Source organism: Megalobrama amblycephala, linkage group LG17, assembly GCF_018812025.1.
Source record: "Megalobrama amblycephala isolate DHTTF-2021 linkage group LG17, ASM1881202v1, whole genome shotgun sequence".
NCBI lineage: Eukaryota > Metazoa > Chordata > Actinopteri > Cypriniformes > Xenocyprididae > Megalobrama > Megalobrama amblycephala.
Window position 1 is genome coordinate 18,232,115 of NC_063060.1, and position 26,587 is coordinate 18,258,701.

The window sequence follows — 26,587 nt, forward strand, 5'->3', positions numbered from 1 at the left end:
GCACCTTTAATGAACTAAAAGACGACTCTTACTACTGTTTCTAAACACACTTAAGTACACTTAAAAAGTGTAGTATTTTCAAGTAAAAGTTTTACTTCACACGCAGACACAAAATCATCATGTTTTAATAATGTTTTGTTATGTTTTAAATAAGTAAACTTATTCTGATGTGATAACTTACATAATAAAGCACATGCATAGTACTTGATTACAACTTTAAATGTGTTATTTGATTTGACAGTACACTTTAACCATATTTCATAGACAATAAAAGTAATCATGAAATTACATATTAAGGTTAGGTCCCATTTAAGTGGGGCAGAAAACACTCCAACTTATTGTAAATTCATTTAATTGTAAATAACATGCAATTTATTGTCTAAAAAACATTACATTCAGTTTGCACCAGTATGTTGTTTTAAAGTATATTATTTCCATAATAAGTACTCTTAAAGGTGCAGTGTGTACAATTTAGGAGGATCTATTGACAGAAATGGAATATAATATACATAACTATGTTTTCAGTGGTCTGTAAAGACCTTACATAATGAACCTTTATGTTTTTATTACCTTAAAATGAGCCATGTTTCTACAGTATCCCTAAACGGACAAACTGCTCCACAGTGTGCGTTTCGTCACTGTGTTTCGCTAAGTTGTTTTTCTTCTTCGTTGGTGTTTTTAGAGGCAGCTTGCATTGCCACTACTCACTACGCTGAATACGCACAAAGAAGAAGTAGTAGTAGTAATAGTAGTAGTAGTAGTCGTCTGGTTTATTAGAAGCAGAGACCGTTCTTTGTTAGAAGTAAGTAGAAACCTCAGTGCTTGACTGGCTACTCTCTGCTGTCTCAGACGACAACATCTTTGTCCTGTATCGGCCACCGTAGCTTCTCTGTGTGCTTCGAAAGGGAGGGGTGAGCGGTGGACAGCAATTCGCAACCTCACCGCTAGACACCTCTAAAATTTACACACTGCATCTTTAAAAAAGAAAACAGAAAAAGTATACTACAGTGTACTTCTTTTGACAAGGATTGTGCTATTTGTTTTAGCACTTTGCTACTATATTACTTCCATAATATCAGTGCCTTTCATAAGCTTTCATACAGTGGCTAAAATGAACAAAGTCTCTATGTATGGCTTTATTTTGCTGTTCTTTTCTCCTTGAATTTAACTAAAATACATCATTTTTACATTTCACAGATTGATTAAAATAATAATGCAGTTATAGTCTGCATTAAGGAAACACAAAACATGTACAAATATACTAAGGAAACAAATGTTTCAAATTGAGTTGAGTTGAAATTGATTGTTGAGTCTTGCTCATCTGTACACCATTAATTGTGCAATTTCATTTTCTAATTGTTGTTTAGAAACAAGCTGGACAGTTTTTCAGCAGTGGCCACACCAACAACTGGGCAGTCCTCGTAAGTTTGACTTTTGAAAATGTATAAGGATTTTTAATGCATAAATTCATAAACATGTACTAAAACATAACGACACAACAACATATGATAAGCATACTGTTTTCATATTTAATTGTTCAACATGGTAAACTACATTTTCACTGTGTCAGCTTGCATATTAGAGAAGTAGTTTTCGACCTTTCTAACTCCAAGACCCCCCATTGTTTTCAAAAATATTCAAAGTCCTCTTGAAAATATTTGTATTCACAATTTCCACCCGATAAAATATATTTTTTTGTAGTTTTAATACATTAAATGTATATAAATATACAATTTCACAACATGTTTTCTTAATGGCTGCCTTTTCCATGATTTTTGTAGGTCTGCACATCTAGATTCTGGTTTAATTATCGGCATGTGGCGAACACGCTGTCAGTATACAGGAGCGTAAAGAGACTGGGCATTCCAGACAGGTAAACTTCAGGTGATTTACTTCAATTATGAAGTCTTTTCTAGACATAATTAAAAATAGTGAACTGGCCTTTTCCACCACAATATAATTGGACCAATCCCTTGTATATCAACTATTTTTCTCTCCCGGTGACACATTATTTATATAGTCTTTTACCCATTGTTTTTCCATTGCTTAATTTGTGTTGTCCAGAGATAGCAGCATGTGTGCTCTTTTGTCACAATGAGGCAGTCATATTTGTGTCTCTAGCCACAGTAAAAGTCTTCCTGTCTGCTCTGATTAGATGTGTTTGCTCTGCTTTCCCAGTCACATTGTGCTGATGCTAGCCGATGATATGGCCTGTAACTATAGAAACCCCAAACCAGCCACTGTGTTCAGTCATAAGAATATGGAGCTCAATGTGTATGGAGACGATGTGGAGGTGGATTACCGTGGATATGAGGTGAAGCTGCTCTTGGTTTTAAATTAATATTACAAATATTGGATGTTAAAAGCTCTGCTAGTTGTTTCAGCACAAGAAAATGTATTAAACTTAATGAAAACAAAGTCAAAGCAGAATCAACCACATTTCTGAGCAATACAAAAGTGTTTTTGAGTAAATCAGTTGAGTGAATGATTCAGTTACTTACAGTTACTTGTCGCCGATCTGCCATAACAGAGTAACCTGCACTGTCACTGTAAATCCATATAGATCTAAAGTGAAAGACTTAAAGTCAGACCAACCTTTTCGCTTGCTTGTTGTGACAGTTATTTCTTAGTTTAAAGGCATTTCTTTTTGTTTTGCAGGTCACAGTAGAGAACTTCCTGCGAGTTCTGACAGGGCGTCTTCCCCCCAGCACCCCTCGATCCAAACGTCTGCTATCAGACGACCGCAGCAACATTCTCATCTACCTGACAGGTCAGACCGTTAACAGACTCATTGCTGGCTGTTTTTTTTTTTTTATTCCTCCTTTTTCCTGAATCCATTTTTCCTGACTCTCCATTTTCACAGGTCATGGTGGAAATGGCTTCCTGAAGTTCCAGGATTCTGAGGAGATCAGCAACATGGAGCTGGCTGATGCTTTTGAGCAGATGTGGCAAAAGAGGAGGTAATTATAGAAAGAGCTACAGTGGAAATGCAGTAACTGTCATGTATTTGGCATGATTTAATTAATGTATACATGGTGTTGGATCGTGGTGAAAGAGCTGGGCTGATAATTGAATGGGTATAGGTTTGAATCCCTCCATGGATATCACTGTTATGCCCTTGAGCCACGTCACCTTAGGCTGTTCCAGGGAGACTGCCACTATAATGAGTGTACTGTGAAATGATTTAGATTAAAAATGTGCATAGAAACTAAATTAGTAAGATAAATTAGAACCAGCAACCATCCACTTGCCGTCTTTGAATTTGATTGGCCAAGTGTACGGTGTACATTTTAGGACATCCTCAGATCTCAGTCATATGACGAAAAGGAATCATGCCTCAAACAAAAAGGCATCAGGATGAAACAGCATCGCGCCTCAGACTGAAAGGCTTCAGGTCTCAGGCAAAACAACGTAATTTAGTACAATAGTATAGTACAGTTCGTACAAGTAGGCATCACGTGAAACGGCCTCAGACTAATAGGAATCAGAAATTATAACAGAATATACAGTACAGTCCAAAAGTTTGGAACCACTAAGATTTTTAATGTTTTTAAAAGAAGTTTCGTCTGCTCACCAAGGCTACATTTATTTAATTAAAAATACAGTAAAAAACAGTAATATTGTGAAATATTATTACAATTTAAAATAACTGTGTACTATTTAAATATATTTGACAAAGTAATTTATTCCTGTGATGCAAAGCTGAATTTTCAGCATCGTTACTCCAGTCTTCAGTGTCACATGATCCTTCAGAAATCATTCTAATATGCTGATCTGCTGCTCAATAAACATTTATGATTATTTTCAATGTTGAAAACAGTTGTGTACTTTTTTTTTCAGGATTCCTTGATGAATAGAAAGTTCAAAAGAACAGCATTTATCTGAAATACAAAGCTTCTGTAGCATTATACACTACCGTTTTTTTTAAAAGAAATTAAAGAAATGAATACTTCTATTCATCAAGGATGCATTAAATCAATCAAAAGTGGCAGTAAAGACATTTATAATGTTACAAAAGATTAGATTTCAGATAAACACTGTTCTTTTGAACTTTCTATTCATCAAATAATCCTGAAAAAAAATATTGTACACATTAAATGTTTCTTGAGCAGCAGATCAGCATATTAGAATGATTTCTGAAGGATCACCATCACAGGAATAAATTACTTTGTGAAATATATTCAAATAGAAAACAGTTATTTTAAATTGTAATAATATTTCACAATATTACTGTTTTTTACTGTATTTTTAATTAAATAAATGTAGCCTTGGTGAGCAGACGAAACTTCTTTTAAAAACATTAAAAATCTTAGTGGTTCCAAACTTTTGGACTGTACTGCATTTTATTATTACTGTTTTAATTAAATGTTACACTGGTTAAGTTGTATAGAACGTCCTACTGCAATTATTTTGTAAATTAGTATTATTCATGAGTTATATAATATTATATTATATAAAAAATTATATTATATCATGAGTATTTGCATGTTTAAAAATTCAGCTAAATGACACATTGCAGCTAGCTAGCTTGTATGTTGGCAAACTATAGTTAAGCTAAAGAGATATTTGGAGCTATTAAGCCCAGGGCACACCAAGCCAACAATTGGCCGTCAGGCAATGTTGGTCCCTTTTTTGAGCGTCGGCCAACTTAGTTTTTTCTGTGTGTTCTGCACCTTTGGTTCTAGTCAGACACTGTCAGTTTTTTCTGGGCCGATTCAGCATGTAGAATCGGCATCAGGCTGTTGGCCAGAGAGAAAACTCTGGCTGTTTAGTTTAGTGAACAAGTCAGTGAATGGGAATAATAGCAAAACAGCCAGCAAAGAAGTAAAGACGCTACAGGCATAATGCTGTTATAATTTTACGTCATCTTATGTCATCCCGGGTCCCGCTTTTATGAAATTATTTGGCTCGCCCCAGCCTGCCCCGCACCACTGTATCTATTTTTACAACCTGCCCCGCCCCGCACCCGCGACCATTAAATAGACATACTAGGCATTGTAATGTAAATGAAAACAGCCTTTATTTTAGCCTGAAAGTGCTTGGAAACATCGCCCTGTAAACTGGCAACAACATACGATTATGAATATGAACCATAAATACATAAATCTCGACAGCAGAATTCAACACAAGTGTCTGTGACCTCAGACTTGACATGTGCTGGTACTTTACTTTTGAGGAAAGCGGTAATATTTTGAGACGTGTCACTGACACCCCAGAAATATGTCTTGACATGCTGGAAGTGCCCGTTTTGTGGCTCTCGTGTTTGTATATTTTTTCACACGAGTTGCACTTCACGTAGCCGATACTGCTGTTGTCTCCTGCTATTTCCAACTATTTCTGAGAACCGGTCCCAAACATTGGATTTAGCAGCCTGACCTTTTTTTCTTTTAATTATGTAAATTCCCGACCTCAATTTGTCCCGCACCTCATCTTCCATCTTCACTTTTATTTCTCTGTTTTTGTTGTTGTGGCTGGCTGTGGGAGCTGCTTGGCGTGCCGCTTTCGTGACGTGTCACGTGATGCCAAAGGTTTGGGGTCATCATGCAAGTTACGTTGCTACGGCCTTCGTATTGTAACCTTATCAAAGAACCTAATAAAATATGAAAATAGATATTCACAAATGTTTAATATAGGCTATAGGGAATTGCACGCAACATACATGGATTTTTTTTTTTTTTAATTTTGTTTTTAATGACCCGCCCCGCAAATAAAGTGACAATTTCTTTCCCCGGTCCGCGGGTTATGAGACGACCTGCGCATCACTAGCGTACGCTACTGTTCACGCACAGTCGAACACACAGCCTTGGAAAGTATACTTCATTTGACTCGTACGCATACACAGGCGTTAGACATATGCGCAGTTTTGAGTAATGTCTCGTCACGAGTTATAACATCTTTGCATTCTTTCAAGCCAAATGAGAGTACTTTCTAACCTCTTCACACAATCTCTCATCTATGTAGGCCTCCATTGTCCCTGTAGCTTGCATGCGTTCCGGTCTGTTCTGTTTATGCAGTTTTTCTTTGACTACCTTGTGAATCGACGCCCCCAGGGCACGGTTGCCACCTTGAGGATAAACTAATTACTGCAAAAAAATAATAAAATATGCGCATGTGCGACCTCCGCATGGTTACAAAAATCCAGCTGTGCACATACAGTATGCGCATACTCTTCTGATGACGGAATTTGCGTCACCATACGCGTAAAAGTGAACTATACTTTGGGCTTTACCTGAGTGTTTCTGGGTGAATATTTTAATATCAACATGAGCCGAGTGGAAAAGAAAGTTATCAGCATGAATGATATTCAAAGCAGTAAGCACGCACTGCTTTGTTTACATATTGTGTATCTGCAGCCTGCAGTGTGGGATTCCCTTTTAAAGGATGAATATATCCGGATAAATAGACAGTCTGCTTTACACGCAGGCGCAGAACGCACGTGTAAGCTGACAGTTGGCTGTAGTCCTTTCGGTGTGTTCAAGTGCAGTTTTTTCCCCCCGAAGCAGGCGACATGATGTGACAACATGGTCGGCTTTCATCAGTGCTAGTTTGTTGGTGTCGGTTTGGTGTGTCTCTACCTTTAGACTGCATTATTATAAGACCAGCGCTGCTTTGTGTACAGAGGTTACCGGCAAAGTGGCTCTATTTCTGCTGTTCTAAAAGCGCCATTTACTGTCAGAGAGCGGATTTACATTTTTATTCAGCCCGTTGCTGTTTTTCTGTAGACCGGTGTGAAATCGGCATGTTCTCTTCTGTATAGAACTTTACCACAGTGTAACATTTGATTAAAACTCTAAAATACATCAGGTACAGCTTACCTTTGGTCTCAACCTGTCTCTCTCTCTCTCTCTCTCTCTCTCTCTCTCTCTCTCTTTCTCTTTTGCTTTTGTTTTTGCTTTATGAAATGAATACCATCAAAAGGCTCCTTGATATTGGAAAAAAAACTGACATTGCATTATTTTGTTTTTCAAAATTCAATAACAATTTCACCAGATGACATGAATAGTTTTGTTTGGAAAGAATGAATTATTCTAGAATGATTAAGGTGACTTTATAGGGGAGTGAATCTGCATAGAAAATAATAAACAAATCACAAGCATTAGATAAATACAATAGAAAGATACTAATGAAATAAACTGCGCTTAACATTTTTTCAGGTACGTCTAACAGTTTTCAGGTACAGAAATTGAATAATCAAATGTAAAATAACACTACAGTCTTCATTGTATAAAATAAATATAAGTAATCTTTGTTAAAGCTACAAAAGTGATTTTCTCTTTGTATTTTGTTGTTTGATTAGCATCAATGACAGCAAGGGGTATATTAGGCTGCTGATCCATTTTCTTTCTCAATTATTTACATTCACGTAAGTCATATGTGACTGTGTTTACGAGGCTATTAACCAAGAAGGGTATTTTAGCATGCAAACACCTAATTCAATTTTCTTCCACCTCTATTTGTGCTTTAATGGACACATACACAGAGAATAATGCTGTCTGCGCAGCTCTGTGTGTGCCGAAATGAGTTCCCTTAAATCGCTTGAATGTTTAAACTGACAGAACCTAAAACACTGTGCAAATGATAATCTTTCACTCTATGAAGGGTAAACTTTGCAACTAATCTGAGAATCACGTGCGTTTCAAACCATGGTGCCTGGTCCGTACGGATCACAGATCAACTACGGTACCTATACTTTGTCATATCGCAGGATGTGCAATGTCATCGTGGATGTGCACATTGTGATATCGAATCTAAATCGATTTATTGTGCAGCCCTAATCCAAAGATAGGCCCTACATAATTAACAACACACACACACCTTACAACAATTTGAGAATAGTTGCAGTTAAATATCAAAAGAAAAAGGGGGAGAAAGAAAAAGACAACTGAAGGATGCTATTATTATGGGATAAAAGTTAACAGAATGTAAGCGTTGTACACAAAAAAACCTAACAAACATAGCCTTAACAACTTCATAGTGAAAGTGAAGTTGTAATTCTTAAAAAAAAAAAAACATTGTGACATTGCTACTGTTTTTTTCAAGTTTAATACTGTTAAGCAGCTGCATTAAAGCAATCTATTAGGGGTGGGCGATAAGAAAAAAATCTTATTTTACGATGTCACAATATAGATTTTTGTGTTATTTTATCTCATTTCTGTATTAAAAATAAGAATAAATACTCCACACAATGGGCATTTTGACATAACTGCATGTGTATTCGACCAATTTGTCAATCGCATGCTGAGAGACGCAGCTTTCTGTGCATGTGCTTACATTGTGTGTCAGCCAGTGTGTGCACTGCATTAAGTTCCTTTTCAGGATACATTGTGCTTATAACTCTTTTTAACATCAAGCACGTACCGCTCTTTATATTCTCATTCATGAATTTCATCACTCTGAAGTGTCATTTTGCATTCAGTCTTTTAACAAGTTGTAGTAGAGCGACCCCTTCTGTTCAAAGTGGGGTATTGCATATAATTAAGTCCTTATGTGATGACATCACAAATGTAAAGCCTTGTTTACACTGCACGCGTCTGCGGCGCGTTACGCTGCTTTCACACGGGCGCAGGCGTTAACGCTTCTCATTTACTTTGAATGGGTGAAGTCATGCATTGCCGAACTGAATTGTGGGTTCCGTCACGTCGCTTCACTCGTGTTGCAAGCGGCAGAAGTTGAAAATTTCTCAACTTTTCAAGCGCCAACGCAGGCGTCATCCAATCAGATCGCCTTATGCAAATACCCTAGAGCAGTTGCTAGCCAATTGCGTTTGAGTATCTCCAGAAAGTAATGTGACTGGCTGTTATCACTATAATGGTCGCGTCAGCACAAGCTTCAGACACGCCCTCTGTCAAGCATCGACGCTGACGCCCCGTGTGAATGCAGCGTTACGGCTGCGACGCGGCTACCGGAGCTGATACGCGGCCACTCTAGTCAATGCTCGTGTTTACAACAACCGCGCCGTAGTGCGTTTCAAAAGCGTCCCAGAAAAAGATAGGCGCCTCGCCTATTTTTTACGGACACCGCGTCCAAGACAGGCAGCTCAAATACAAAATAAAGTCAAAATATTCACCCCGTGTAAGCTCCCGCTCATATTTCACATCACTAGGAGGCCAGAAACTGACGACAAGAGATTCGAAGTTGAAAAACTTTTTTGTTCTTGTTATCCATAACTGGACTTTTAAGTGTGTTAACTTCGTCTGTAGGCTACAGCAAAATAAAGTATGGCATAGCAATAAACACAATCAAACCGGACAAAATATAACCATTTAGCCATTAAAAACATGAAAAATCACGGAAAAAACGCCAGACAGGCAAATCTTGTGGTCTCGCGAATCCAGCCGCTTCGCTTCTGAAATACTTCTGGTGTGAGTTCACACAGCGCAAAGGACGGAACAAAACCTTGCAGGAGCCGTAACGCGGCTTGAGCCTAGTTTCAGCAGCAGCAGGGAAGAGCATGAGGTCATGGCTATTGCTCCTTTCAATCTGGTGAGATGCCATTTCGCCCAGTGGCTGAAGACTTTTAGTTTGGGGCATGATGTCTTTTCGTCATATGACTAAGGTCTGAGGATATCCTACAATGTACACCATACAAGCATCATTCCAAGAGTCCAACATCACTGTTTGTATCACTCTGCCTGTGCATTCCTGTTGTATTGTGAAGGTGATGATACATGTGGCAGCTTTTTGAGCAATGTTGCTGGGCAATGTTGCCATCAATGGGCAACCTGGTGAGATACAGGGCAACTAACTAGGGCAACGGACAGTTGACAGCAATCAATCAGAGAGGAGCAAATCTATTGCCAACCCAATAAATACTTTATTATAAACACTTGTTAGCCACTTTATTTTAACTTTTCAAATATTTTCTTAGTTTTTATTAAAGGTGCCCTAGAATGCTTTTTCACATTATGTAATATAAGTCTAAGGTGTCCCCTGAATGTGTCTGTGAAGTTTCAGCTCAAAATACCCCATAGATTTTTTTTTGCTAATTTTTTTAACTACCTGTTTTGGGGCATAATTAAATATGCGGCGATTCAGCTCGCTTCCCATTTAAATGCTCACGCTCCCCGCCCCCAAGCTTGCAACTCTATAATACACTGCATAAACAAAGTTCACACAGCTAATATAACCCTCAAAATGGATGTTTACAAAGTGTCCGTCATGCAGCATACCCGATTATGTAAGTATGGTATTTATTTGGATGTTTACATTTGATTCTGAATGAGTTTGAGGCTATGCTCCGTGGCTAACGGGCTAAAGCTAACATTACACACTGTTGGAGAGATTTATAAAGAATGAAGATGTGTTTATGAATTATACAGACTGCAAGTGTTTAATAATGAAAATAACAACATGACTCTGATCTCTGTGAATACAGTAATAAACGATGGTAACTTTAACCACATTTAACAGTACATTAGCAACATGCTAACGGAACATTTAGAAAGACAATTTACAAATATCATGTTATCATGGATCATGTCACTTATTATTGCTCCATCTGCCATTTTTCGCTGTTGTCCTTGCTTGCTTACCTGCATAAAGTCTGATTCAGCTGTGCACAGATCCAGACGTTAATACTGGCTTGTCTAATGCCTTGAACATGGGCTGGCATATGAAAATATTGGGGGCGTACATATTATTGATCCCGACTGTTGCATCACAGTCGGTGTTATGTTGAGATTCGCCTGTTCTTCTAAGGTCTTTTAAACAAATGAGATTTACATAAGAAGGAGGAAACAATGGTGTTTGAGACTGTATGTCATTTCCATGCACTGAACTCTTGTTATTCAACTATGCCAAGGTAAATTCAATTTTCAATTCTATGGCACCTTTAAATATAAATGCCATTCTGGTCTGATTTGTGATAGGAAAAGGGAGAAGAGCGAGTTTGGCAAAAGTCAGATTCGAACCCATGTCGATCGAAAAGTTAAAAAGCATCAAAAGCTACTTTCACATGCCATACACCCTACAGCCTACACCACTACAGATGTTATACAGAACGCGTCTTTTTAGTATTTAACTGAAAACATTCGATGGTTAAATTATAGCCTGTGCACAATTCCCTGTTTTGGGTTGACACAAGACAACTTACCAGTGTGAAAAGATATAAGTTCATGCTCCTTTTCTTTGCTTCCCTGCCATCTTGTTTGAATTTTTTCTGAAATCTCCAAGCCGGTCACGTGATCAGCTGCTAGCATTCTGATTGGAGGATCTTAAAAAATTGCCCACGACCGATCTAAAGTATCCAGATAGAAATTTATTGCTCATTCTCAATGGGAAAGTGCAGAAGCAACATTGCTCGGCAACATTGCTCAAAAAGTTGCCCTGTGTATCATCACCTTCAGTCTGCATTAGTGATGGCAAGTTTTCAGTGGATCTCTGCAGGTTACATTGTTATGACAGCAATGAATTTATGAGCAAGTCATTGAATCATTCATTCAACTGATTTGTCTACATTGTTATTATTAAATATAATAATAATAATAATAATAATACTTATTATTATTGTTGTTGTTATATAGTTATATTTAATGGGCTGCATAAAGCCAACAGTGTGAATGCCTGAGACAACTGAAGTGGAGAGCTGTTTTTTTTTTTTTTTTTTTTAAAGAAGTATTTAGCATCTAGGTTTTTTTTTCAGTATCTTCATGCTAAAAACCACTAAAATTCACATTTTAAAAGGGATATATTTTAAAAATGGAAGTTTGCATCTTTGGCACCTTTTCTACCCAGATTATCTTGCATTCCTGATTCATTCAGGAATAAAGCCATTGACTGTAGTAATGAGTAAGTCATTGAAGCATTCACTCAACTGATTTATTTATAACCACTGATTCATTCAGTAATGGCACTAACTGTTGTTTGATTCTGCTTTGGTTTCATTTGGAACTATTTTCGTTGCCTGAAGAAAAATAAAGTACTTAGCAATATTGTCTAAAATGTAAGTTACTCAATATAAACTTTTATTGAATGCTTATTCAATCAGCAAATGTATTTGTTGAGCTTAATCATTGTTTCTCAATTGCTGCTTTTTAGAGCAAATTGCAGAAATTGACCAAAACAAATCCAAAACACACATTACTGAACACACATAAGTACCATCAAAGTGCAACATGAAACATGCATTCTAGTCTTTATTGTGCAGCTCCTAGACACAGTATTGATGTACATGGCTGAAGCGCTGCAGCTGCCTAATGTATTAATTGTGTGTTATAAATGCTCTAATAGGCTGTTTAGGTTCCAGCGCTGTGTAAACATTGTAAGCTGGTGTGAGGTGCAATGAGAGCTTCCTCTCTTCCTGTAGAGCACTACAGCACAGGATGTTTTGTGCCTGTCAATGTGGTAATTGCAGGCTTGATCCAATAAATTAGTGAAGCCCCTTTTGTGCTTCATTGCTCCCCCATTACATCTCCGGTTTATGCAATTCCAAGCCATCTCATTCTCTCTCTCTCACTCAACTGAGATGGCCAGAAGTGGTTTCTAATTTTTATTATATATATATATTTTTTTGTGAATGGAGCATTAATGGGTGCTGGGTTCTTGGTTACCATGGCAACAACTTGCAGAGAGTGCTGTGTTGGTTGTATTTCAGTGTGTTTCAGACAGCCTTGAGCCCTGTGCTTCAGGTCAGATCTGTCTCTTATTGTTTCACAAACGATATTAAGCTGCAACATTATACATGGAAAGTGGTTTAAAGTTGAAAAAAGTTGACTGGCTCTAAAACGACCTACTTTCTTTGCAGGTACAATGAGTTGTTGTTCATCATAGACACGTGCCAGGGGGCATCCATGTATGAGAGATTTTACTCGCCGAACCTCATGGCCCTGGCCAGCAGCCAAGTGGGAGAGGACTCGCTCTCAGTGAGTCAAACCTGATGCGCTTGATCTTCTGCACAGCCATTATAGCTGTTGAATAACCTTTGAAAAACATACATGAAAAATTAGATTTTGGGAATTAAATGGATAGGAAATCACAGGGATTTGGGATGTGATGAAGTCTAGAATCAAACCTACACCTCCCAAATAAGCACCAAGGCTAGCTGTGTCCCTAAATCATGCTAACTACTAGATCACATCTTGGATTGATTCAATTCGTTAAAATACAGTTCAAAAGTTTGGGGTCAGAAAGAGTTTTTTTTTTTAAGAAATGAATAATAGAGCAAGGATCCATTAAATGAATCACAAATGACTGTGAAGACATTTATAATGTATCAAAGGATTGCTACTTCAAATAAATGCTGTACTTTTGAATTTTGTATTCATTAAAAAAATCCTGAAAAAAATATATTTAGCTTTGCCATCAAATTTGTAAAGCATATTATAAAACCGTTAGTTCCTGTCCTTGATTCTAATTGGTCAATAGCTGTGTTTTATTCACAGTAAAACACAGCTATGACCGCTTCACCCAACGGTTCTGTGTATCACTACACAACACCCTTAGCAACCACTCTTAGCCACGTAAAAATAGTTAGTTCTCATTGAAGGTTACTGTATTATGTAGTATTGTGGAAAGAGTGTAGTATTGTGAGAAAGAGTGGTTGAAAGCTCTTTGCAGAGTGTATTACCTGCATTCAGATTTAGCATTTTCCTTCAGGTCAGTCCTATGTTCATTTATTATCTTGTCCTTTTAACAGTTAAGGGGTTTTCCCGTGACTAACAGCGCTAGTCTAAGCATTTGTCCAGTTGTGTCTTGTTCCGTGTTCACAACAATTCAGTCTTTTCAATATAAAAGTCTTCGTTACTGACTGACACACTCATAAAGACAGTATTTGCCACCATCTAATGGCATAATAATGTAACTTCTGTTGCTGTTCACCGTCGGGGACTATTTTTTCCGGTGGAAGTAAGGCTTTTAGTGAAAGTTTACTTCATGAAAGTTGCATTGATACATTATTTTTGGCTTTAATAATTGTATTGTGTGGTAACCGTTTTGTAAAAGCAATAAGGTACTCAAGGCTAGTGCTGTATTTTGAATAGGTCATGGCTGAAGGGGTTGGAGGCACTCTGCTTCGCGTCATGCCTAACAACGCCCTTCAGCCATGACTTATTCACGATACAGCACAGCCTCTCATACCTTATTGCTTACTTAAAATATATTAAAATAGAAAACTTTAAATTGCAGTAATATCTCAGTTTTTACTGTATTTTTGAACAAATAAATGCATACTTGGTGAGAATGAGACTTCTTTCAGAAACATCAGAAAAAAAAATCTTACCCCAAACTCTTGAACGGTTGTGTGTCTGAAAATTTGCATCATACCAACTACTTGAGCAGTGTTAATCTTGTTAACGAAATTGTTGAAGAAAAATTATTGATTTGTCTTATATAATAGCATTTTTAACATTTTTTTTTCCAAGTAGTTTTTATACATGATCACACCAGGATCACACCAACTGACTGAAAGTAATGAATATGACATGACAAAATATTGAGTAAATTTAAAGGTCATTTTTGTCAAAAGATCTTTGACTAAAACACTGTTAATAGTTTTTAATGCAATAATTGATTGCAGACATTTTACCCTTTTGTTTTATCTAGACACATTGGACTTGGTGTGAACAGAATGTAATACACTAGACTAGACTCTACATATGTACAACTTCTTCTCTAAAGATCCTTGAACATAAATAATTAATATGAATTTTAAATTATTAAGGAAGCATAGAAGATTAGGATTGGTTCACCTGTAATGTTTTGTCTACACAGCATCAGCCTGATTTGGCAATTGGGGTCCATTTGATGGACAAGTACACTTTCTACTTACTGGAGTTCCTGGAGGAAGTCCACCCTGCTAGTCAAGCCAACATGAATGATCTGGTAAGTGTCTGTGTGCATGTGTGTTTTATATTGGTGCCTGTTTATAATTCCAGCCAAATAATATGGAGAATGTAGATGCTTTGTCAAGTCTTCTTTTTTTCATAATTGGAAACCAGTTGTAAGGTCCAATAGGAACATTTCCCTTATCCACAATGCTGGTAGAAACTGAACTTAAAAAGCGGCAGTCACAAAGACGTCCTGTCGCCTCAGATGAAAAGACCAGCCTTGCGGACCACAGGTCTCATAACACACCACTTTAAACAGAGCGACTAATACAGGTGTAGGTCAAACAGCTTTGAAACAGTCAGGAGGGAGACCTTTTCTCTGAAGGCCTGGGTGAGCTTTACTTTCTCTTCCATTCATCTGAGTGGTTGGAGTCCCACCAACTCCCTCAATCCATTTTGATCTTTCCTGCCCTCCACATCCTCTCTACTTGGCAGTGTTTCCCAGATCAAACAGCTCCAACAACAGTCTCTTTTCTGGTGCTTTTTTGTTCCCTGAACTCTTCTGACTACCCCCCATTCTACTGGATTAGCAGTAATATTATTGATTTCCCATGGGAGAAAGAGAGAGGTTTTAATGTTGATAGAAAAGAGCCACTTGATCTTTCATGAATGATCTCTCACATGAATGATCTCTCTTTCACAAAAAGATTGCAGAATGTCTTTCTGGCTGTCACTGTGCACTGGGAGCTGTGATGGAAAATAATGCAGTTCTATTGCCAAAGGTTCATTTGGCTTAATTCTGAAATTGCATCAAGTATGCACTTGAAACTTGCCTCTGAATAGGATGTTCAGGAAATCACATTCTGAGATCATTAAAATTCATGTCAAGTTGGATTTATTGTAGGGCTGTCAAGAGATAAAAATTTTAAATCTAATTAATTACACCATGTGGCGATTAATAATATAATTAAACGCTAATTAATCACACATCAAATTTGTTTGAGAAATTACTCCCAAAAGATAATTTAAAGTCATTATTGGTTAAAGCCTTTAATGTTTTTTTTATTAATATGGAAATAGGAAATATTTTTTTAATGAAATTATACTCTAAATATGAAACTAAAACTGCCAGTAGGTGGCAGTAAATGTCTAAGTGAGTAAGTCATTGGGTCCTATCATACACGTGGCGCAATGCAGCGCCAGGCGCGACGCAAGTGCTTTTTGCTAGTTTCAGCCCAACGTTGCCCTGCGCCACTTTGTTTAAATAGCAAATGCATTTGCACCCATTTTGTGTGCCCATGGGCTTGCCGGTCTGAAAACGAGGTGCGTTCAGGTGCATTGTCAGCACGTTACTACTTTGAGCAGGGGTCTCAAACTCAAATTGGCGGGGGGCCGTTTCTGTGATTGACACCTAATAGGAGGGACATATTAACTTTCAAGCGCAAGAAAGCGCAACATTTCAGAAAATTTGCTTTCCTTTGCATTATTTCTCATTTGCTTCAAATTTCATTAGGCTTACTAAAATATTTTTATACCTATACTATAAATATTTTATTTACCATACTAAATGTAAACAGCAGTGTCTCTCTCATTGTTACAGAATGTAATATAATTTTATAATACTATTACTAATATAATACTACTAATATACTAATATAATACTACTAATATAATACTATTAATTGCAATAGTCTGGTGCAACTTTTCACATCCAACAAGGTGCATGGAATAAAAAAATTAGTAATTTAGGAACAAAACAGAAAGAAAATAAGAAATAAACAAAATACTAGAGCTATATATATATCAACTTTATTTTGCCAAAAAATAAAAATCTCTCATTTTTTACATACATTATTAGTTTTTAACATTTGGTGGAAGTATTTTCCCTTACTTTATGTTAGCTTAAATAACATTAAAATCTTGCACTGAACAACACTGTACTGAACAAATACAATCCCTGAATACATTTGTACACTCTTCTGTTTTTTGACAGACACCTGGCAGCGCTTCTGCTCACACAGCTGAGCCACATTTGTCCAAGATGCTGTTTGAGCATCGGTAACGTTTAATGGTTGCATCGGATGCATTTCGGTGGTTTAAATCGGCGCTCATGACTTTAAAGTTGAGTGCTTTTACTGTAATTAGGCAAGCACGCTCATAATAGGAGCGACGCGGTTGAGAGCGCGGCTCATGGTTGCATAGCAACGACTAGGGTTGTAACGGTATGAGATTTCCACGGTATGATAATCATCTGAGTAAATATCACGGTATACAATATTAAACAATCAGTTATTATTTATATCATCAATTAAAATGACCAATAAATTAATTAAAATGTTTGTTTTCTCTATTAAATGGCCCGCGGGCCGGCAGTTTGAGACCACTGACTTTGAGGCAACTGAAATAGACTGCGCCATTGACCAACTGAAACCTGGTCTAAAGTCAATGGCGCAATATTTGTTTTGTTACTTAAAGAGCGCGTTAGTAAAATGCGCCTATATGTGGGTGCACAATGCACGTACATTCTGCTTATTACACACACAGGGGGTGTAAATGGTCTGCTTGCATGCTTTAACCTTGAGCACGAATAGATCCGTTTCCTCGCTAGAGAAGCGTTCGGTTTTTTCGCTTGCAAATTCCGCCATGTAAATAGCGAATCCGCCATGGTATGAGTGCAACAGGCTTTTAAAAGGAATGGGAGATGAGACTCTGATTGGTTTATTGCACGTTACGCCCAAAACACACCAATTAATTAGAGAACAGAGACAACCCTTTTAGACCATGTGCCAGGTACGCCAACCATTTTTCCCGTCCTTAAACTAGCAAAAGTGGATTTGGACAAGCCCTAAGTGCACTTGCACCGTGTGCTTTAGACCATGCACTTAGATCGTTAAAATAGGGCCCATTTAGTTGTTCATTCATTAGATTAGTTCAAACAGCTGATTCATTTAGGAATTAAATAAATGGCTCTCTTTATAAATTGGCCATTGAATCATTGGGCCTTTTTATACCTGGCTATTTCATGCGTTTTTACTGTTCGAATAACTATACGATTTTTTTAAAACGGTCCTATTTACTCTTGGCCACATAAACGTGTCTCCGCAAAATGAATATAAATCTGATCTTCCCGCAGCACAGTTTTTGTGCTGATATTAATGCCAGTGGAAGTTTGGAGCTCCTCATCTGTGGTATCACCAGAGTGTTGGTGACTTTTAAGCACCATGAGCCTCAGCACTCGGTGACCCTGCTCTGTGACTTTATATGGTCTTCTGCTTTGTGGCTCAGTGTCTGCTGTTTCTAAACGCTTCCACTTTCTAATAATACCACTCACAGCTGAATATCTAGCAGGGAAAAACAAATCATGAATTGACTTATTGCAAAGGTGGCATCCTATCACAGTACCATGCTTGAGTTCACCAAGCTCTTCAGAACGGCTCATTTTTGTTTGTAAATGCAGACTGCATGGCTAGGTGCTTCATTTTATAGCCTTGTGGCAATGGGTCTGATTGAAACACATCCCAATACTTTGGTCAAATGCAGTACATTATAATGCTGCGTTCACACCGAACGCGTCTGGGGCGTCAAATTCGCGTCAGACGCGTCTAGTTGGATGCTTGAACATTTTGAAGTCAGACGCTTCAGACGCACGTCAAATTTGCTCTATTAGCGTGTCTAAACAAAGTGTGTTCAGACGCGAATTCGCGTCATGGGAGGGGCTTCCATCTCTTTCTGCACAGATCCTCTGAATAAACACATCATCTTGTCAGTTGGAAACTAGTAGCGGCAAATTTACTCTGTCATGCCGGCCGGCTTTTGCTAGCGAGCAGGTGGGCTATGATCAACAGCTAAAATCATGCAAAGCGTTTTACAACTAACCAGATTGTCCGATTTCTTTGCTTATCCTCTTCCAGGCAAGGTCCTTTTTATTCCTGTCTCAATGAAAATATGATGACATATCATAGGTGGCCACACACAGACTATTATATTTGTTCTGGTCTCCACCGCTGATCACATCATAAACACGTTACCAAAGCAGAGTCCCTGATTGGTTAACGCGCCGCGAATTTTCGCCAAAGTTCAGATTTTTCAGCTCGGGCGTCTAGGGCGTCAAATGCTCAATTCGCACATCAGACGCGTCAGATGCGTCAGGCGCGTGAACGCTCAATTCGCGCGTCAACGGTCGATTCGCGCTGCAGGATGACTAGACGTGCCTTTACATTGACATTGACTGTAAATCAGACGCCCCAAACACGTTCGGTGTGAACGCATCATAAGCCAAAACATTATAACCACCTGCCTAATCTGCTGTTGGACCTCCACATGCTGCCAAAACAGTACCAACCTGCCAAGGCATGAGGTTTACAAGACCCCTGAAGATGTCCTGTGGTCTCTGGCACAAAGATGTTAGCAGCAGATTCTTCAAGCCCTTTAGGTTGTGAGGTAGAGCCCCTGTAGATCGAACTTATTGGTCTAGCACATCCCACAGATGCTCAGTTGGATTGAGATCTGGGGAATTTGGAGGCCAGGGCAACACCTTGAACTCTTGATTATTATCCTCACACCACTGCTGAACAATGTGTGCAGTGTGTCAGGGTGTATTAGGTAGGTGACGTGTCAAATTTATGTCCACATGAATGGCTGGACCCAGTGTTTCCCAGCAAAACATTGCTCAGTGTATCACACTCCCTCCACCGACTTGTCATCATCCCACAGTGTATCCTGGTGCTATCACTTTCCCAGTTAAACAGCACACAGGTACATGACCATCCACATGATATAAAAGAAAACGTGACTCATCAGACCAGGTGATCTTCTTCCAACGCTCAAAGGTCCAGTTCTGATGCTCGCGTGCTCATTGTAAGTGCTTTCGATGGTGGACGGGGGTCATCATAGGCACTCTGATTGGTCTGCGGCTATGCAGCCCCATACACAGCAGAGTGTGATGCATTATGTGTTGTGACACAACCATCATTAAAATTTTGTGTGACTTGTGCCACAGTAGACCTTCTGATGGCTCGGACCAAATGGGATAGCCTTCATTGCCCTCATGCATCGATGAACCTTGGGCGCACAACCCCCTGTCAGTTTGTGGTTTGTCCCTCCTCAGACCATTGTTGGTAAATTCTCACCACTGCTGACCGGAAGAAGCCCACAAGCCTTGCCGTTTCAGAGATACTCTGGCAGAGATACAAAACATATCCTGAAAAAAACAAGAGAAAAAAAGAAAACAAAAAATCACAGTTTCCACAAAAAATGTAAGCAGCACAACTGTTTTCAGCATTGATAATAATAATGAATGTTTCTACAACAAATCAGCATTTTAGAATAATTTCTGAAGGATCATGTGACACTGAAAAATGGAGTAGGGGAGAGTTGGGCACAACCTAACATTTTTTTGACAAACAGATGAAGAAACGCATTCAGACAATCAGAAAAACACAGAGATGAACACAACATCTCTTTTTTTCTATATAGTGTTGATATTGCAACTAGTAAATATACATCTAAGTTCCGTCTTGCTAGCATGTGTGGAAATGTTTAAAACGTGTGTTACAACTATCCCTGTGTTAGGTTGTGACCCGCTCATCCCTAACCGCTGCTGAAAATTCAGCTTTGTCATCACAGGAATAAATTACATTAAGATATTAAAATTGACAATGGTTATTTTAAAATATAATAATATTTCACAATATTGCTGAGACTTCTTTCAAAAACATATATCTTGCCAACTCCAAACTTTTAAACAATATCATACAGTAAGACAAAATGCCACAATTTCCTCAGCACTCGCATAAATTATAATAATATATTTTCAGTTGATGTTAATTAGACTGTGTTAATAATGAAATGGCTGCACACTGAGGTGTTAATTTTTATGCTTTCTTTCGATTGACAAAACTATTGTTGGCCTTTTCGTTTGATTAAGAGCTGCTGCTTATGAATTTCATAAGCTTATTTATTGCATTAAAGGATTCATTCACTTCTGAATGAAAATTTCCTGATAATTTACTCACCCCCCATGTCATCCAAGATGTTCATGTCTTTCTTTCTTCAGTCAAAAAGAAATTAAGGTTTTTGAGGAAAACATTCCAGGATTCTTCTCCATATAGTGGACTTCAGTGGGGGTTCACTGGGTGGAAGGTCCAAATTGCAGTTTCAGTGCAGCTTCAAAGGCTCTACATGATCCTAGACAAGGAATAAGGGTCTTATCATATGAAACGATCGATCATTTTCTAAAAAAAAGAAATAAAAAAAGAAAAAATGTATATACTTCTTAACCACAAATGCTCATCTTGCTCTAGCTCTGTGATCCGCACGCATGACGTAATCACGTTACAAAGATCTTGCATGATGTAGGTGGAAGTCCAGTGTCCAGAAGTAATGCATGGCACATCGCAGAGTGGTACAAGACAAGCATATGTGGTTAAAAAGTATATATATATATATATATATATTTTTTTTTTTTTTTTTTTTTTTTTTATAAATGACCGATCGTTTTGCTAGACGAGACCATTATTCCTCACCTGGGATTGCGTAGAGCCCTTTGAAGCTGCACTGAATCTGCAATTTGGACCTTCCACCCAGTGAACCCCACTGAAGTTCACTATGTGGAGAAGAATCCTGAAATATTTTCCTCAAAAAATGTAAATTCTTTTCGACTGAAGAAAGAAAGACATGAACATCTTGGATGACATGGGGGTGAGTAAATTATTAGGAAATTTTAAATCAGAAGTGAGCTAATCCTTTAATTTTCTAATGCTTTCATTTATCAAACATTTTCAAAGAACCTCATTCTTGTTGTTTTTAGTAATTTGAATTAAATTAGCTTGATTAAATTGGCCTGAATCATTTTAAAACAGTTTACACTGACTCAGCCTAAACTATGCAGTCGTTATTGTTAGCTGATATGATATTCCTCTCAAATAAAACTTCTTAGTCCACATTACTGATTTTATTGTGCATTATTCATATGTGCATTAAAATGCCTCCATTTCCCAGTCAGAATCTCGGTTCCCAGCAGGTCAAAATTTCCATTTTCTCCATAATCAACTGCAAACCCGCATTCAGGTCTGGTTCCATCCTGATACGGAAAGCCAGATGTTATTGAATCTCATTGAATATTCAGTTTCACTCTGAAATGTGTCACATTATGGAAGTAAAATGTATTGTGAATGCAATTTAATGTTGATATGAAACGTGGGAACCCATCCCAAAGCACACATATACACACACATTTGTTTTTGTGAATTGCGGGGACATTCCATAGGCGTAATGGTTTTTATACTGTACAAACCATATTTTCTATCCCCCTACACCAATCCTACACCTAAACCTACCCATCACAGGAAACTGTGCACATTTTTACTTTCTCCAAAAAACTCATTCTGTATGATTTATAAGCCTTTTGAAAAATGGGGACATGGAGTAATGTTCCTTATAAGTCACCCTCTCCTTGTAATACCTATGTCATACCCATGTCATTATACAAATTTGTGTCCTGATATGTCACACACACACACACACACACATGCACACACACACACCTCATTCCAGCTGGACAGGATTTGGTCTTAAAATATTTCATCCTGAGGTCATACTAAAAAGGATGATTTAGAGCTTAGAGTGGATTAAAATATAAAGAGTGAATTTAAATTTACAGTGGATTACTATTAAGAGTAAAAGTCACAATTTAAGATGTATTATATGTTTGGATAATGGCTTCACTGAGACTCAACACATAGGGAAATAAATGCTTAATCATTTGGGATGGAATGTATACAGGGTAATATTTTAATTACATTTGTTCCATATTTTGTTAACATGAAAAAACATTGACATTGAAAACCTCCATGAATGATCAGCCCAGTCTTAATTACTGTTGCTGGTTACATTTTTATGTCCATGTTACATCTGCAAGCCCATTTTCATACATTTTCAGTCTGTTTTTGTAAGAATTCACAAGATCACATATGAATGACACTTTCCTGCACCCCATAGCTGGATGTGCGGGAACAGATGTTATTTAAATGGTAATTTTTGTTCTTTTTCTTTGTATTTATTTCTGACAGCTTCTAATAAACTGCAAAACCATTTTGGAATGAATGCGCTCTTAGAATTTGACAACCCGTAATTAATCTCTTTGTTTGTGAGTATCAGTCTTTTTTGACTGATAGTTATGTGTTTGTTTCAGTTTAAGGTGTGCCCGCAGAGTCAGTGTGTGTCCACTCCAGGTCACCGTACTGACCTGTTCCAGAGAGATCCAGGGAGTGTCCTCATCACTGACTTTTTTGGAAGTGTTCGTAAAGTGGAGATCACCAAGGACACTATCAATCTGACATCCCCTTTAGAGCTGCCAATGCAGAGGTAAGTTGAACACAGTCGTTAGTCTCTAAATTATCTTAAGTATTACTGTTTCCTGGAAAAATGCAGCGCATCTGCTGTAGTAAATTTAGTAATTTAGCCCATTCAGTGTTGGCTTTTATGGGACACAATGTACGGTTATATAATGCAGTTGGCTTATATTGCCTTTATAGTAATTGAAAGCTTAATACTAATTTAAATTAATTTGTGGTATAATGTGTGTGGGAATGAAGATCATGCTACATCCTGTTCATCGGGTCTGTGCATTTGAGTGACAGACTAGGACTTGAATAGACTAGTCGGGTAGGCGACTACTTAAATCACTAGTCGTCGCTGTCGGAAGCCATTAAGTATTTGAGCGCGCAATTACCATAACTTCACGTCGACATGCTTGTTTTTCTCAAATGTTGGTATCTGCAGGTTATAGCTAATAGCAGTGAATAGAGTACATGAATTTTGTCTTATTCTGTTAGAAACGCCCACTTCTACAACATCACGTATCATCAATAAGAAGAAATTAGACTTAAATAAAAATATTGCTACTTAAGAAATAATTTACTTGAGTTCATGTAAATAAGTAGTTGAGTAAATAAGTAATTTGCTGAAAAACTACTCAAGTTACTATGTTTCAAAATACTTTAGTATTATTTTTGTATTTTTACACAAAATTAGGCAATGATAGCAATATGAAGTGCTCAACACTCTCATGTAATTTTTCTGTTTCATTCATACTGGAAGCCTGAGGGTGCTCTCTCGCAGAAGTCCACAAGTGAGATTCATAGAAGTATTAAACTTATGACGTTCCAGGAAATCCTGGATATATATATGATATGGTCATCAGATATCGCTACAGCTGAATAACAGAGAAGCTTAAAAACCCTTTTAATCAGAAACCTACGTACAACAAATCGGGTTTCCAGGGCGAGACGGGGATGGGGAATTATTGATGTGCAGGGCTCCACAGCATTAGTTCGAAAGGTGCCTGTCACCCTGTTACTCCATTGGCACTTTGTCAAAGTACAGTTAGCCCAGATAAGTTGAATTTACTTAAAAAATTTGAGGAATCTGGTTGCCCTAAAAAAATTAAGTAATGATTAAGTAATGTGAACTTAATAATTCGAGTTCATTTAACTTAAAATGTTTTGTAATATTAATTACTTTGTAGTTATTACACCTAGTATATTTAAGTTCAATGTACTAAGCAAGTTAACTTGCCACCAATCAAAATTCATCCATGCCTCCCATCATGCATTGCTGCATGAATAAATTATGAGCTGAATGTCTTCGTAATTTTCTTAAATATTCTCACTATTTAAATTTTGCTGTTTTTCTGTGACTTTTTAGTAGCTTGTTTTCTAATGTTCATAGTTGATCTGTTTATCAGAATATGTTGCTTGTCACCATTGTAGAGATTCATACGCTGATTCTTGATGTCTTTGTGTGCCTATAATATATATATATATATATATATATATATATATATATATATATATATATATATATATATATATATATATTATTTTTTTTTTTTTTTTTTTTTTTTTTTTTTTTTTTTTTTTTTTGTTGTTGTTGTTGTTGTTGTTGTTGTTTTTTTTGTTTTTTGTGTGTGATAAGGACAACTTAAAAAAAAAAATTTGTATTGTAAAAGTTGATCTTCTGCTGTAGAATCACAGTGCTGCTGTAATCAATAATGTAAATCTAACTCAGAGATTGGGCTCTAAATGAGTTCAGTGATTCAGATCAAATAATGATTATGTGAAAACATAATCAGCACCACCTGATCATCTTTTAACTTTGCTTGTCTGGTTGGTTTTAATGCAGTTAAAACTGCCCAAACAAAATCTAATATTAAAAAGTCAAGGGTCAAGAGCTCAACTAAAACAAACCCTGACCTTGATGATGGTAACTTAAAAATTGTGATTTTCTCCTTTGGTGAAAAACTATAAAAAGGTAAATGTTTGGAAAAATGTCTGTAGAACAGCCAAAACAAATGTTCCAACTGCTCATCAACAGCTCCTTGAATTCACACACACCACGACAAAATGGCGTCATTACCTGCTGCAAACCAGTGTGTAGGAGGCGTGGTCAGGAGAAAAACTTCATAATTTAAGTGCATTTAACTTACATTTATTAACACATTCAAATACGCCCACAAATTAGTAGAATATACTTATATTTTATAAGTAATGCAACCAAACTTAAATATTTTAAGTATATTGTAATTATATTTTTAAGTAAATATAAAATCCGGGCTAAGAGTGTACCCTACTCTGTACATTTGTTGAAAAATAAATGTAGTAAAGTTGAATAATTTATTTTTATTCAACTCAATTAAAAGTAAAAGTACTAAAATGTATGGAATCCTGTTTCCGCCACTAAAAAAAAAAAAAAAACGGCACTAAAAAAAAAGAAAAAGTAATTGCGACTCTCAGAATTCTGACTTTATAACTGGCAATTGCGACTTTATATCTCAGAATTCTGACTTTATAACTCGCAATTGCGACTTTATATCTCACAATTCTGACTTTATAACTTGCAGTTGCGACTTTATATCTCGCAATTCTGACTTTATAACTCGCAATTGCGACTTTATATCTCAGAATTCTGACTTTATAACTCGCAATTGCGACTATATCTCGCAATTCTGACTTTATAACTTGCAGTTGCGACTTTATATCTCGCAATTCTGACTTTATATCATGCAATTGCGACTTTATATCTCAGAATTCTGACTTTATTACTGGCAATTGCGACTTTATATCTCAGAATTCTGACTTTATAACTGGCAATTGCGACTTCATATCTCACAATTCTGACTTTATAACTCGCAATTGCGACTTTATATCTCAGAATTCTGACTTTATAACTCACAATTGCGACTTTATATCTCGCAATTCTGACTTTATAACTCGCAATTGCGACTTTATATATAGCAATTCTGACTTTATATCACGCAATTGCGACTTTATATCTCAGAATTCTGACTTTATAACTCGCAATTGCGACTTTATATCTCGCAATTCTGACTTTATATCATGCAATTGCGACTTTATATCTCAGAATTCTGACTTTATAACTGGCAATTGCGACTTTATATCTCAGAATTCTGACTTTATAACTCGCAATTGTGAGATATAAACACGCAATTGCAAGTTAAAAAGTCAGAATTCTGAGATAAAAAGTCGCAATTAATCTTTTTGGCTTTTTTTTTTTTTTTTTTTTTTTTTTTTTTAAGTGCCGTTTGTTTTTGTTGTTTTTTTAGTGGTGGAAACGGGCTTCCATAAAAATGTACTCAAGTACTGTAACGAAAGTATTTGTTTTTAGTTACTTTCCACCTCTGCACGGGAGAGTAGATCTAAATATAATGTTACAATCAACACTTTTCACAATTACTTAATCTTGACAGCTGTAATAGTAAAAACGTAGTAAATGTTTTTTTGAGAGTTTCACATGTAATACTTATT

At 37.0% G+C, this 26,587-nt stretch overlaps 1 protein-coding gene across 1 annotated transcript in view; it reads left to right on the forward strand.

The window, feature by feature from the left end:
- pigk (phosphatidylinositol glycan anchor biosynthesis, class K) overlaps positions 1–26,587 on the forward strand; it is a 56,644-nt gene that overhangs the window by 2,037 nt on the left and 28,020 nt on the right. The window contains exons 2-9 of the mRNA XM_048163654.1: positions 1,368–1,421; positions 1,782–1,873; positions 2,179–2,314; positions 2,659–2,770; positions 2,864–2,960; positions 12,743–12,860; positions 14,707–14,817; positions 22,954–23,126. Coding sequence (XP_048019611.1) covers positions 1,368–1,421; positions 1,782–1,873; positions 2,179–2,314; positions 2,659–2,770; positions 2,864–2,960; positions 12,743–12,860; positions 14,707–14,817; positions 22,954–23,126 — 893 coding nt within the window. The remainder of the gene's footprint in view (positions 1–1,367; positions 1,422–1,781; positions 1,874–2,178; positions 2,315–2,658; positions 2,771–2,863; positions 2,961–12,742; positions 12,861–14,706; positions 14,818–22,953; positions 23,127–26,587) is intronic.